General features: G+C 37.4%; 1 protein-coding gene across 1 annotated transcript; it reads right to left on the reverse strand.

The window, feature by feature from the left end:
• Positions 1 to 10,335: 10,335 nt before the first annotated feature.
• On the reverse strand, positions 10,336 to 11,135 carry LOC111893242 (protein ALP1-like). The gene is made up of 2 exons (XM_052771647.1): positions 11,121 to 11,135; positions 10,336 to 10,995 (listed from the first exon to the last, which is right to left on the reverse strand). Exons 1-2 carry the CDS (start codon positions 11,133 to 11,135, stop codon positions 10,336 to 10,338), a joined length of 675 nt encoding a protein of 224 aa, XP_052627607.1.
• Positions 11,136 to 14,112: the final 2,977 nt, after the last annotated feature.

Here is a 14,112-nt window from a genome sequence, read left to right on the forward strand (position 1 = left end):
CAGGGTGAGGTCGGGAAGCTATGAGAGCCTAGGATGTGCTATAATGGGTTGGCCTATGTTGTTTAGCTATGGGTATTTATTTGAGAACGGGTGTATAAGAATGGATATGACGGATGCAGACAGGAGTGGTTACTTATAGGACCCGAGACGATTATTGATGTAAGTATGGATAGGTTTGGAAGGTAGTATTGGGCCCATACTACTGGAAGCACATGATCCATACTCGACTCGAGGAAGATTTGGGGAATTCTAAGGAACTGGTTAAGGAAGGTGGCACGGTGTGGCACCATGATTCGTTGCGGTGTACTTCCTCCTTTATTGGTTTATCGGGTATGATCGTCCACGTTGAGGATGGGTCAAATACTTGTTGGGGCCTCAGTGCCCATGTATCTTAGGTTTCAATGGTATAGAAACTTGGAAGGTAAATGATTCAAAGGTTTGGAGGGCCTTGCTTAAGTAGCGACAATTGAGTCATGGGAATTAACAAGGAAGTGAGTGTGGTGAATGGCTCGATGATTGCAGCCAAAGATTAAGTGATTGGCAGATGAATTAGGATGTCACTATACAGCGGTTATGTACTTCTAGCATTCCGCAATCAGAGGAAAGAGAAAGTGGTCATGTTATTTTCAGGGATGGGATGTAGTTCTGACATGAGTCTAGAAGAGTGTGGTTTTCTTGTCGACGGGTATGTCAGCAAAAGAATGCACAAAAGGGTTTTTGTAGTGCGGTCGCTTTGAGATGATATTAGGGGTATGCTTTCTTCAAATTAGTTAGGTCAAGCGCTAGTTGATTGTTTCAAGAACCAAGGGAAGTGAATAAGCAAGAGCAACTTTTGTTGTCTGTGATGTATCCTCACTAAGAGAATGATGCTTCTTATAATTATGAGTAACACTCGCGATAAATTGTTTGATGGAGAATTAGGCGAGGCATGTGGTAATTCATTGGTTTCTAGATGGAGAATTGGTGTCATGAGTGGACATAATTTTTTTTTGCATCTGCATGGGATTCTGATATTATAGGTGGTTATGATTGGGAGGTTTTCGAGGTTTCCATCTATGATCCGGTATAACTTTGTGTTAGCTTGGTCATTAACTGGAAGATTAGTTTGAGATGTGGTATGTTTCCAATGTCCTTTGGTGGTAGTTCGAACCCTAAATGGGGGAGAACCATCTATTTTGGTGGAAGGATCATTAAACTGTTTGATTTTATGATTTCAGCATAATGGGTCGTAGAGATTTGCAGTTCGGCAACGCGAAACTTCGTTTCATGATTTGGCCAGGACGAAGGTGCAGAGCATGCTATCATTAGATGCATGTGTTCAGGAATGCAAGAGTCGTCTTTGCGGCAAGAAGATGTTAGATAACGAGCTTTTTGTAGCCAGTGGTTTCTTTTAGAATGTCATTGAATAGATCAAGAGGTGTTTGGGATGCTCAGGTTGAGCTTTAGATGCTGAGGGATTCCTCAACTGGTTGTATAGGTTGGTATCCATATTCTAGGGTGTGTAGTATTCATTCATAAATCTGCTTCAGAGTTTGGTATGTTTAGTCTGACATGGGTATTGTGCAAGCAATGTATTGGGTTAGTTTTCAATGCAGTCTCGATCGTTTTCCATTTCGTTCATAATAAAAAATGGAGGTTCTTCGAAAGTTTCAAGTTGTGTTAGTTGAAGTTCAACGGATGTGTCAACCTATCATCGTGTTTCATGTGTTTTATATTTTCTATGGTTTATGGGAATGTTTACCCACAATTACGGTGTGTAATTTTGGTGCATAGTAGGCTCAGGTTTTGGCAACATTTCTAGATCACTTTGGGAGCCTTCTCGAGCTAGTTACGAATTTTTAGAATCTGTTCGGTTTCAATCTAGGTGTGGGATATTGTATCTATCATTCATGAGGATGTTTCTGTTAATGATTGAGGTTAATCATTTCGTTAAATCTATTAGTACCACACTCTTTGGGTAAGGTTGTAAGGACAAGAGGATGCAATAGGTCCTAGGTTGGGTATGTGTCTCCCCTTGGGGGCGTACATTGTAGTAGTGCCTTGATTATGGACATGAGTGGTACAAGTGGACTGAGTAAGATAACTTGAGACCTATTTATTATAATTGTTGGCATGGTGATCATTTGGGTTATAACCTTCAAATCAGGACAAGATTATAACTGTCTATCTCCTCCTTTGGTTGTTGAGAAAAAAAGGGTTTAATCTTTGAATGATATTGAGTTAAGTGTGGAATTAATGGATCTTTTAGTGAAGCTCAACAATAACTAGATTGAGGAATAATAAGGAAGATATTTATAGACACAAGTTTACTTAAAACATAAGCAAGTAAATAACACTTTAGTTGAATCGTAACAAGGCTTATATTCAAGATCGGGTTTAGAACGTGATGAACGACTAAGTATGAAAGATAATCTTGATAAAGAGACTTTTGTATTGATATAACAATTACACATAAAAGATATCAGAAGTGGAAAAATGTACTTAGATTGATAAACTGGATCATCTATTTATAGGACAAAACATTACACATTAAATTATAAAATAAGACTAGCTTGGGCGGTCCTATTGCCCATGACTGATGTGTGCAGTCCACCAAGAAATGTCAGGATAAAGTTGATCACTGTTTTATCACTAAAAAGACAGAACAACATCTTTAGACTTTTCCTCTCCAGTATAGCTCAACAAAATACAATGATGTTCGGTAAGCCTTATATCTTCTCCGGTTCCTCTAATCAGCAACTATACAGTATTGATTACACACTTCAGCTTCCAAAGGTCACTTTATGTCTTAAAAATTTCCCCCTAAGTGACCTTGCAACTTTCACCATCTGCTTGTTGAGTTTGAAGAAATTGATCAGGATCCACTAAAAAACTCTAACTTGAAATATGCATTTGATTCTTCTTTGAATTTAATGCTTGACCTCCTCAGTTATGTATCTTGATTTTTCAGTCAGAAGAAGGATATCTTCTATCTGCTTTTTGCTACAACAACGGAAGGATCGAGCAGGGAGAAAGTTCTTTGGAGCTCCCATGGTTGTATGAAAAATAATTCCAAGGTATGGATTGTTGGTGGATCCTACACTTAGTTGTTGTATACCTTCAGTGATGAAGTGTAGGGGTTCGAGAGGTGGAAGTTCTAGTTTTGCATGTAACACCCGATGAATCTCGACATCAATAGTGGTAAAGTCACCAAGCCAGGATTGAAGATAGGTGCAAACCCTTAGATAAGGAGTCTTCATTTTATGATGTTTCTCAATCTTATGACTGAAGACTTTTGCAATTAAGAACAGCTCTTCAGGATTTATCTTCAAAAAGTTAGTCTATGTTCTGTAATACTGTTTGCCAAAGCACACCAGATTATATTGGAAGAATTGAGCTTTGAGAAATGATCTTGGCTTATAGTTGGTGACAACTTCCGGTGTGTCATTCGACCAGATCTCATTCATAGGTGCTTTTCCATGCTTTTTATGGAAAAGACTTAATCTCTTGAACTCCATGGCCAATCTTCTATAGTTAGGAATCTGCAGATCAAAGTATTCAACACCTTGTAGTATATCCCATTGGGAGACAAAGGAATGTCCTAATACATGTTTTTGCTTGGGGAAGTAGGTAAGATGAGGAACATAGTCTTCATCTAGAAGTTTGTGGCATGAATTTATCCGTGAGTTGATCAGAGTTTCATCAAAGGTTGTATCGACTCCCTTAGCATGCCAAATTTCGTCAGCTAATTTGGCAGCTCTCCAGTCTCTTTTCTTTTGCATTGTGGCCGGGGATTCGCTTGAATGATCAGAGGACATAATCTCCTTTTTGGTTTCCTTTTCAGGGGATTTTGGAGGATATTGAACTAGAGATTTGTGTCTTCGGGGAGAGGGGGATTCAGAGATTTCCTCGGTAGTGGTGATTTCCACTATCTTTGATTTCCCCATTTTGAAGAAGAAGGATTTGCTTTTTCCTCAAGCAACTTTTTCAATTCGTCCAGTTGGTAGAGGACCCTTGCGAATTGGAACATTGCTTTCCTAATAACTTCATTTGTTGTCATCGGGGCTGGATTCTTGATGTACTCAAAGAGCTCTTTGAAGACTGTGAGAGTTTGTCATTGTTTCCTTTATTGTGACTGAGCATCGAAGACCTCTGATTGTTTCTTGAAGGTTTGCATATCCTGATTCATAGGCATCATGAGTTGCATTAATTAGATGTGTGGTCTTCTATTGTTGCTCTTCTGTCTCCCTTTGGAGTTGTTCTTTGATAGATTTGACTTTGGTGATGAATTCTTCTTTCTTCTGCAAAAATTGTTCATGATCGTTTTTCTTTTGTTCATCAAGAGCCTGAATCCGTTATTCAATATTCAGGAGTAGTTATTGGGCAGTAAGCTTTTCTTAGCCTCAATTTGAAGAATTCGTTCTTCAAGAGATTGAATAACCTAGGGAGGAGGAATCTGCGGTGGTAGAGTTGTGGATTAGGGTGGTTGTTGAACCGCAGAAAGAATTTGATCTATTTTACTTTGGAGATTAAGAAATTCTTTCCTTGTTACGTTGTGCTTCTTTTTCTTCTTCGTCTCTTTGAGTTTGGAGGTAGAGAGTTGGGATCCACATGATTCTTCGACTTCGATGAACATAAGGAAATCTTGTGCCACTGGTTCCTTGTTTAACTCGATATAATTGTCGTCGTCCTGATCAAGAAGTGGATCGGTGCTGATTCACACTTTGGTACTCCCTTGGAATGATTCCTTTGGTGTTGATGAAGATGATGGAGGAGGAGAGGAAGGTTGTGCACCTCCATTCTAAGCCCCTTCTCCGGTGTAAGCTTTACAGACAATTTCTTCCATGATCTCCATCCAAGCTCTGGTTTGGGCAAGGTCCTAAGTTTTGTTCATGTTGATGATTGTTGAAGCGAAGTATGATGTCAAGTGTCATTTTTCTTCTTCTCTATTTTGTTGGATCAACAAAGATTGCTCCTTCCTTGCTCTGATTGCTCTTTTATGAGCTTCAAACTTTTGGAGGTCTGCATTAGAGGCTGGTCTCAAGGTTGTCCAACTATCACCCTAAACATGAGAATTTGTACCAATTACCACCGGGGTGTCCCCCAGGTTCAGGGTTCCTTGCGCAATTAGGCTCCCCGTGCCTAATCTGCTTGTAAGTAATATAATCGATATAGGATTTACGGATCATCCTTGGTCTAAAACCAAGTTTGGCCTCGGATCTGTTTTGGCTAGGGTCGCTGAAAAAGAACCATGCGGTGCAGATTGTGTTTGATGTGTATGTGTAAGTGAAGAAAAAATCAAGCTCAACTCCTGTAGGGTAAAGATGTGCCTTTTTTCATCCAGAAGACCTTGGGAGGTTGATCGACATCAGGATCCACTTAGAATGTTGACTGGGTTCTGTCTCTAATCAAACGTACTGAAACCGATTCAGTTATAAATCAAAGTGGATGGGTGGGGTCTTTTCAGTGTTGAGCCCAATGGCTGCCGGAGACTTTTAAGAGTCTTTGGTATGAGCCTTTTGATGCTTTTGGCCGGTGGGAGAGGTAGTAGAAGCTCTTCGCTTCCTTAATAGAGGTTAAGAATCTTCATGTTCTTCTTTATTTAAAGGGTTTGTAGTATGTTGAGGTTCTAATGTTGGGTGAACCTTGGTAGATGGTTTAGAGACCGCAGACCTTTTCCTCTTTGTATTCGTTATTGCAGAAGCTTTAGAGGTTGTCTTCCTAGCAATCTATTTGTTTCGTTATCCTTTGGGTGAAATCTCTGAGTCAACGGTTTTTGAAGGAAGAGAAGGCGGGGTAGAACGATACGGTGGTACATCGTTTGTAGCCTCCATATGGTTAGAGACCAATTAGGTGATTAGTCCTACTTTGTTCAATATGTGTAAAGGAATTTGTCTAATTGGACCGAGAAGAGAGTACCTTTTGAGTTCACGGTAGATGAAGAAGTTGATGTTCGCGCCTAGACTGATGTTGGCTGTGACATGAAGTTCTTTGATGCAGAGAGACCAAAAGTAGGTTGAGGTGACTTTGGTGAGGCCCTGTCTTGGTTCATTCCTTTCAACATAAGTCAAGAATTCGTCCCATAAGATTGACCCAAAATCCACTGGTTCGGCAGCGAAGATGCTCTATAGAATATACAAAAAATGTTTTCCCATGGCGTCTGTGCTGTCGGTTCTTCCGGAAAGCCGTCGAATCTGATAGTGACACATGAATTGCCACAAAGCTGGTAGTTTTTCCTTTTTGAAATCGGCAACCCTTTCAACTTGGACTGATAGCCAATCAGGTATACGTCTTTCAATACTTCTTCATTTGAAGGGATCTTAAAGATGGTGTTTGGAGGTACCCTGAGATTGATCGAGTTAAGAAATTTGGCCTTGGTGAGCGTCGTCGTCGAATCATCAACAAGAATGAAGTTGACTATTTCAGGATCATTGATACGTCGATACGCAGAGAAAACATATTTGAATAGCAGCGATAGAGGAACGATGTCAGCAACTCAGTTGAACGTGTTGAAGAGAAAATGTTTCTCCATGTATCTGTTCATAATCTTGAACGGTTCATTATAAAAGTCATGATCTTGAGAGATTTCTTGATAATTTCTTAGAGAAATCGTTGGCCCTGGGGTTTTCACAATGGATGTCAAACCGGTTGGTTTTGATTGTTTCTTGGAAATTCCATATTTCACCGTTGTTGATTGAAAAAAGATTTGAAGAACTCGCCAGAAAGTTTTTTTGTGCTAGAGGATAGAGAGAATGATTGCTAGAGAATTAGAAAGAATAAAAGCTTTCTTGTGAAGAAGAAGGGATTTATACCTTTAGATTTGAAAAGATATTTAATTGGGTAAACTGTTGCTTTTTACAGTTGTGACCATGAAGGTAAAGGGTTTTTATCCGGTTTTGAAAATAATTAATTTTTAAATGAATCCGGAAAAGGCTCGCATTTAATGATAAATGGGCACATTAAATGAATGAAATGATGAAATAGGTAATCGTGGGTAGTGGTGTATGGGTAACTATCAGAGACGTGGGTAAAAACATATTGAAAAAGTGTCTCTTGATGGCAAGGGATTGATCAGTCACCTCAATTTGGGTTTTGCTAAATCTTTTGTTGCAAACATAAAATCTCTTTTTATTTTACTCTAAAGGGAAATGGATCGGTTTTTGAAAAGTTACCCTTAAGTTTGAAAAACATATTCAATGAATGGAATAAAAACATTCCTTTGTAAAAAGTAAATGTTCCACTTCATTAAATAGCACACTTAAAAACTTTATTTATTGCTAAACAAGAAAAAAGACTTCATGTTCTTGAAAGTAAAGAACTACAGTGAGATCGATTGATTAGGACTACAGTGTCTGGAGTACTGTAGAGAAACTTGATCACGATGTTAGATATAAAAATAATAAAGTGATCCGGAGACTACACAAATCATTAATACTCTTTGGTAACCAGAAGATACTGTGGAGACATTTATGAGATGTGTGCTCAACAGTTAATCTTAAAAGAGAATAAAAAATTGGACAAGTATATCTGCTTCAAAGACCATATAACAAGGTGAATGACGTAGATATATTTGTTAGATGTGACGAACAGAGGTCTACACGTTTTATCCTTTTAAGAAGAACTGCAAATCAGGATTCATCATTCCTAGCATTACTAAGAAACCATTAAGTTTAGTGGAATCAAGTGCTTTTTTGAAAACATATGCAATTTCTTCATGGGATAGAACAAAAATATGTTCGATGTTACCTTTTAAGATATGATAATTGAGAAAATCATATTGTAGCTCAATGTGCTTCGTCTTTGAGTGTTGAATTGGATTGTGTGATATAGCGATTGTGCTCTCTGAATCATAATAAATTGGTATTCGTAACATTCGATAGCTATAATCCATGATTTGAGTTTTCAACCAGAGGACCTGTGAAAAAAAACTTGATGCGGCAACATATTTTGCCTCAACGGTGGAGAGTGAGATATAGTTTTGTTTTCTTGAAGAACAACTCACTAGTCTTCCACCAAGGAATTGACATCCTTCAGAAGTTCTTTTGTGGTCTAATCGACACCCTGCATGGTCTGATTTTGTAAAGGCTTACAGACTGAAGTCGTTTCCTAATGGGTACCAGAGACCTAAAGCTTTAGATCCTTTGAGCTATCTGAAAATCTGTTTGACTACATTCGGATGCGATATCTTTCGATCAGCTTGAAATCTGGAACATAAACCTATTGCAAAGACTATGTCCAGTTTACTTGTGGTTAGTTATAGTAGAGAACCAATCATTCCTTGGTATACTTTTGGATCAACTAACTCTGCGGTGGTGTCTGCGGGAATCTTAAAGCCGAAGGCCATATGAACCTTTACCGAGGAGCAGTTATCCATTGAATGTTTCTTTAACAACTCTGCAATATACTTTTATTGTTGAATGAAGATTCCTTGAGGGACTTGCTTGATTTGAAGACCAAGAAAGAAGTTAATCTCTCTGTTCATGCTTATTTGAAATTTACTAGTAATGAGCTTGGCAAAGTCGTCTACCATTACTTGATCAGTTAAACTGAAAATAATGTCATCTATGTAGATTTATACAAGAATTAAATGATTTTCACTTGAATGTCGAAAGAGATTAGGAGCAATGAATCCACGCTTTTATCCAGATTTGATAAGAAATTAAGAAAGAGTTTCATACCAAGCTCTTGGTGCCTGCTTCAATCCATACACAGCTTTCTCCAATTTATAGTAGTGATGAGGAAGCTAAGCTATAGGCTATATATATGGGATAAAATCAAACATGTGTTAAATAAAAAAACCCACTACAAAGACTAAAAATTTTTCAGTGATCAACATGAAATGCCAAACCAGTTTCTATATCTCCAATACTAAACAATCTCTCCTTGGATTTTGAAACTGATGAAGATCACGATTCTTAATCTTCTTGGCATTTCTCCCCCTAAATTGTGAGACTCAATAGAACTCGGGGTCTCCAAAGAGAGAGAAGCAAATATCATCCTCCCAAAATCGAACTCCCCTTTTAACAAACTTCACTCACCCCTTGAATCTTCAACAAATGACATGAAGATAATGCGGAAAGTTTAAGAAGAATCTCTAGCAACTTACTCTATCTCAATGAGCAAGTTTACTAACATGGATCTTCAAAACCCATCAAATTTGAACAAACAACGAAATACATTCTTTTTGGATTTTTGGGTTTTTCTAAAATTAAAAATGGAAAAAGAACAAAAATCTTTTTGTATTTTTCGATTTTTTTGAGGTTTAAACAAAAAGAAAAGAATAAGAAACAAATAGAGGGGTTTGGAAAGAATTAGACCAAGAAAAAGATAAGAAACAAAAATATTTTGAAAGAAAATGTTGAAATTGGATAAAAACCCATGAATTTGTGAAGAATTAAGGAATTAGGTAGAATCTATCAAGATAATCGAACCCTGAGGACTAAACTTGTAAATTTAACCATCGTCCTCAATAGATCCAGATAAATCACGTTCTTTGACCTCGTAAAAGAAATTAATTTCCAACGTATTCAGTTTCGATCTCCACTAAAAATGCCATAAATCACAAATCAATTAGCGAAACAAAAATCATAAACACCGATCCAGAAGAGTTGCTTTCGTATACAAACAACATTTAAGCAGATAACTCCGATTTCCAAATAAGTTGCGATATCCAATTCAGATTGCAAAGCCTCCGATTTCATATAACGAGATGATTGAATCAATTGTGAAGACAAAATATGAAGAATCGGAAACGATATCAGTTTTGATTCCAGAAATTCCGATTACTAGAAAAATTTAAAGACCTGATATGCTGTGACATCCAACAACGAAACCCAAAAAAGCTTTGAGATTTCTGACATCTTCCGATTGTCGGAACTGTTCGGAGATGAACAGTTCAATTTCGAACACAAATTCAATTCCGATTTCGGGAACACAATGAGTTGAAAACTAGTCGATCGTCTCTGAAATCAAACTCAAATCCGATTTTGACGTGTCTCTGATAAAAAATTTCAATTTCACAGTCAGAAACCAGGCAATTGTCGATGTTGGTGACCGTACTTGCCACACAAAGGGGTGTGGTGCCATATTTTTCACTTCTTTTATTTTTTTTGTTTTTTAAGTATTTTAATTTAATAAAACTTCTTTTTTTTAACTATTTTAATCTAATATAACTTCTATTTTAATAATAATAAAAAAAAACATAATTTTTCATTACTTGAAAATTAAAAAAAACAGTACATTGCGTTACAAAAAAAATAAAAATAAAAATACAAAATAAAAAAAGAAAAAACCACACACATGACATTTAAATAATCCTAGAAACTTAAAAAACATAAATAAAATAATTAAAGCAAACTATATAAAGTCGTTCTCCGAGAACTCGTCTTCGGGGTCATCCGGTGGATCCAAATTAAGGTTAATGTTTTGAACCCCGTAAATGTGTTCCACCAAGTCATTGCGAATATTGTGAAATGTTTCAGTGCAACGTATCTCTACTCTCCTGTTTATATACTTTTCGCCACCAATTTCTATTGGTTGTGTCTCTCGTATGGTTTCTTCCTCATTAAACGCACATATCGCTCTTCCTTCGTCTTCAATAATCATGTTATGCAATATAATACATGTATACATGATTTCTTGAAGTTTTTCCTCGCCCAAATAAGCTGCTGGTTTTTTCAATATGAACCACCGTTTCTTCATATCTCCGAAAGCACGCTCAACATCCTTCCTAGCTCTTTCTTGAGCTCTCTTGAATTTCTTTCGTCTAGAACCATGTGGAGCTGAAAACGATTTAACAAACAAAACATACTCAAGATAGATTCCATCGATCAGATAATAACCATACTTATATGGCGTTCCACGCACTTGAAAAGAAGAATCTGGTGCGGATCCATCGTATATATTGTTAAATATTGGTGAATGGTTAAGAACGTTGATGTCGTTAATCGAACCAGGAGAACCAAATAAAGCATGCCAAATCCAAATATCTTGTGATGCAACTGCTTCAAGTATGAGCTGTGACAACCCGATATTTCAACTCTATGTAATGACCTAAAAAGTCAAGTATTGTAACCACTTTTGATATAATGAAATTAACTTAGAAAATAAAAAGTCCAAAAAGTATCTATATAATTACTTACTATGTTTGATGTCATTAAACCGTGATCGTACGTAAAAAGAACGCCCAAATCTAACTTCGTATAAAGAAGTTATGATTTTTCCAAGTTCGGCTTAGCGACAGACAGCTAAAAACTCGAAACGGAGATCGAGCGACTTTTGGCCGGAATGACCTAAACGAGAATCGAAGGTCTCAACAATGGTATTTCAACGGTAAAAAGTCTGGCAAAAACAGACGTCAGATAAAGAAGTTATGAATTTCTAACGAAATTTTCTTACCGCGACCTTTTAAAAATAAATAACAAAAATAATTTCAAAATTTGTCGACCGAATCTAAACGAAAGTTGTAGAGCGTAGTCTCACCTTCGCGTGGATATAAAGAACGTCGAAAACGGAGTTCGTATGAAGAAGATATGAATTTTTGAAGTTTATTAAATAATTAAAATATATAATAAACCTTGGTATTATCCGAAGGAGGAGTCATCAACGTGGAAGTACAGGTTCACACTTCCGACATCCGTAGGCTGGACAGAGCTCAGGACCATGCCCTACTCCAAACTGAGGCATTCCAAGCGCAAATGATTGCAGCCCTCGCTGAATTGAGGGAACAACAAGCCGCCTTCGATAGGCGTCTTATGGAATCGAAGCAATCGGATGCGGAGTCAAGCTCCAAGCGCAACCTACGTCGCAAGTAGTGCTTGCCAAAATCTCAAATTTTGTTATAAGTTAGGACTCGGCTAAAAGTTTTTATTTTCCTTAAACTTTGTAACTAGAGACCCTTATAGGGGTCAAATTTTCGTGATCGTTGTATCAACTATTATATTAAAATAAGTGGCACTATTATTACTACGTTGAGTATTTCGTTCGATCCTTAAAATGTTATGGAAAAACCATATGCTTGTTTCGTATTCCAGTCTTACAAGTAACTTTCATTCTTCTATCTTTGAGACTCAAACTATCATCTGTTGTTGAACTATAGCAATTTAGTTCATGAGATTCATTTTCTATGCTATGGAATTCTTATCTTTATCTTTTCAACATATAATTGAAGGATGCCTCTGCGTAGAAACCCGAGACGAAACAACGGTGGGGAAGCACCTCTACCACCACCACCTCCACCTCCTCAATTTGATGCTGCCATGTTCCAAGCAGCAGTCACCGCAGCTGTAGCAGCTGCCATGTCATAGATCAATAACCCGGTTACTACTGGCTCGGGAACTGGCACACATCCATCCAACCATGGCGAGAGTCATGGGCAATCCCGAGAATGCACCTATAAGGACTTTACGAACGCCAAACCCCGGATGTTTAATGGAACTGGTGGTGTGATGATTCTGAGGCAGTGGATCGAAAGGACAGAATCAATCTTTGAAATCTACTCCTATCCCGAACACAGCAAAGTCAAGTTTGCAACTTACACGCTTACCGATAGAGCTTTAACTTGGTGGAATGGCCACGTTAAGGTACTTAGGTGCTGTTTGTTTTTCTGAAGCCAAAATGTCTGCAGTCTGCGGACCATATCTGCAAGCCTCTGCAGCAGAAGAGGTAGACCAAACGTCTGCAGTCTGCAATAAGAAGACTGTTTGTTTTTTAAAGTCTGCAGGCTGCTGAAATAAACTGAATTTTAAATAAAATTATTTTACAAACTTAAAATGATTTTTCAACACCAAAATTTTAATAATAATAGTCTTATAACATTGAAAATAAAATTCATGCAACTAAATTAGTCATACAATAAAAAAAAATGTTTTACAATAACAATTTCATTTAAAACAATTCAATATATATTGTGCATCAACTGATCAGCAATTTCATCACGTAACTGAGTCATATATTCACGGTCTGCTGCAGTACCATGTGTTGGAATCCCGTCTTCATCATCATCAATGGCCACATTGTTATTTCGAAACGGGACATTGGGTTCATCGTATCGTGCGAAATACTCATCACTCAATCCTTCTTTCCTTATATAATTATGAAGCGTGAAGCATGCCATGGAAATGTTTCTTTGTGTCACAAACGGGAATGGTGCCATCCTCTTCAATATAGGGAAGCGTGCTTTCAAAACACCAAAAGCACGCTCAATGACATTCCGAAGTTTTGCATGTCCATGGTTAAATTTTTCTTTATTGGTCAATGCACGTCTTTGACGAAAATCTCCAAGCCAATACCTCACATTACGATAAGGGGCCATAAATCCTCGAGTGTGTGCATACGCGGCATCACAAAGATAATATTTGTCTGAAAAAAATGCAAAACACTAATCAATTTTCAAATTAAAATGAAAATATTAAAAAAAAACAAAAAATTACCTGGTGGTGGAAACGGGAATGATGCTTGTGGATCGGCTACTGCTTCTGATAATATTCTAGAGTCATGCGCTACCCCTTCCCACCCGGTCACAACAAATGTAAAAATCATATTGAAGTCACATATTGCCAATACGTTTTGGTAGCAATCTCCATTTCCCCTACTTCTATATAAGTCTTGTTTCTTAGCAGGGACAACAGCATGTATCAAAGTGCCATCAAGTGCACCAACTGCTCCTTTGAAAACCCTTCGTAGCCTCCTATTATGTCCTGGAATGTTTGGATTCGGATTAAAAGATGTTGGTACTATAACATCTTGTGCGAAAAGCATCATTTTTTCCAACACTTCATAAAAAAATTTATGAATTGTTTGCTTCGAGTGTTGAAATCTCCACTTGATAATCACGTAACGTTGATTATGTCTGATCATCATAAAAAACATAGCCATCTTTTCCTCAACTGATACATGTTTGTTGTCCTTTAATGAGTAATTTGCTCTAAAATGAGCACATAGTCGTACAAAAGATTCACGGGACATGCGTAATACTTCAACACATTGTAAACGATTACGATGTAATAACTCCAATGTGTATTCGTGTCCCGTCATTTCCGAATCATTATCCCGCAATCGTTTCACACCCCTCTTCCAAAAATAACGGATGTATAGGTACATTAGAATTACGAGAAGTAACTTTTGATCGTGATC

This window comes from Lactuca sativa, chromosome 5 (assembly GCF_002870075.4).
Source record: "Lactuca sativa cultivar Salinas chromosome 5, Lsat_Salinas_v11, whole genome shotgun sequence".
NCBI classification, from domain to species: Eukaryota; Viridiplantae; Streptophyta; class Magnoliopsida; order Asterales; family Asteraceae; genus Lactuca; species Lactuca sativa.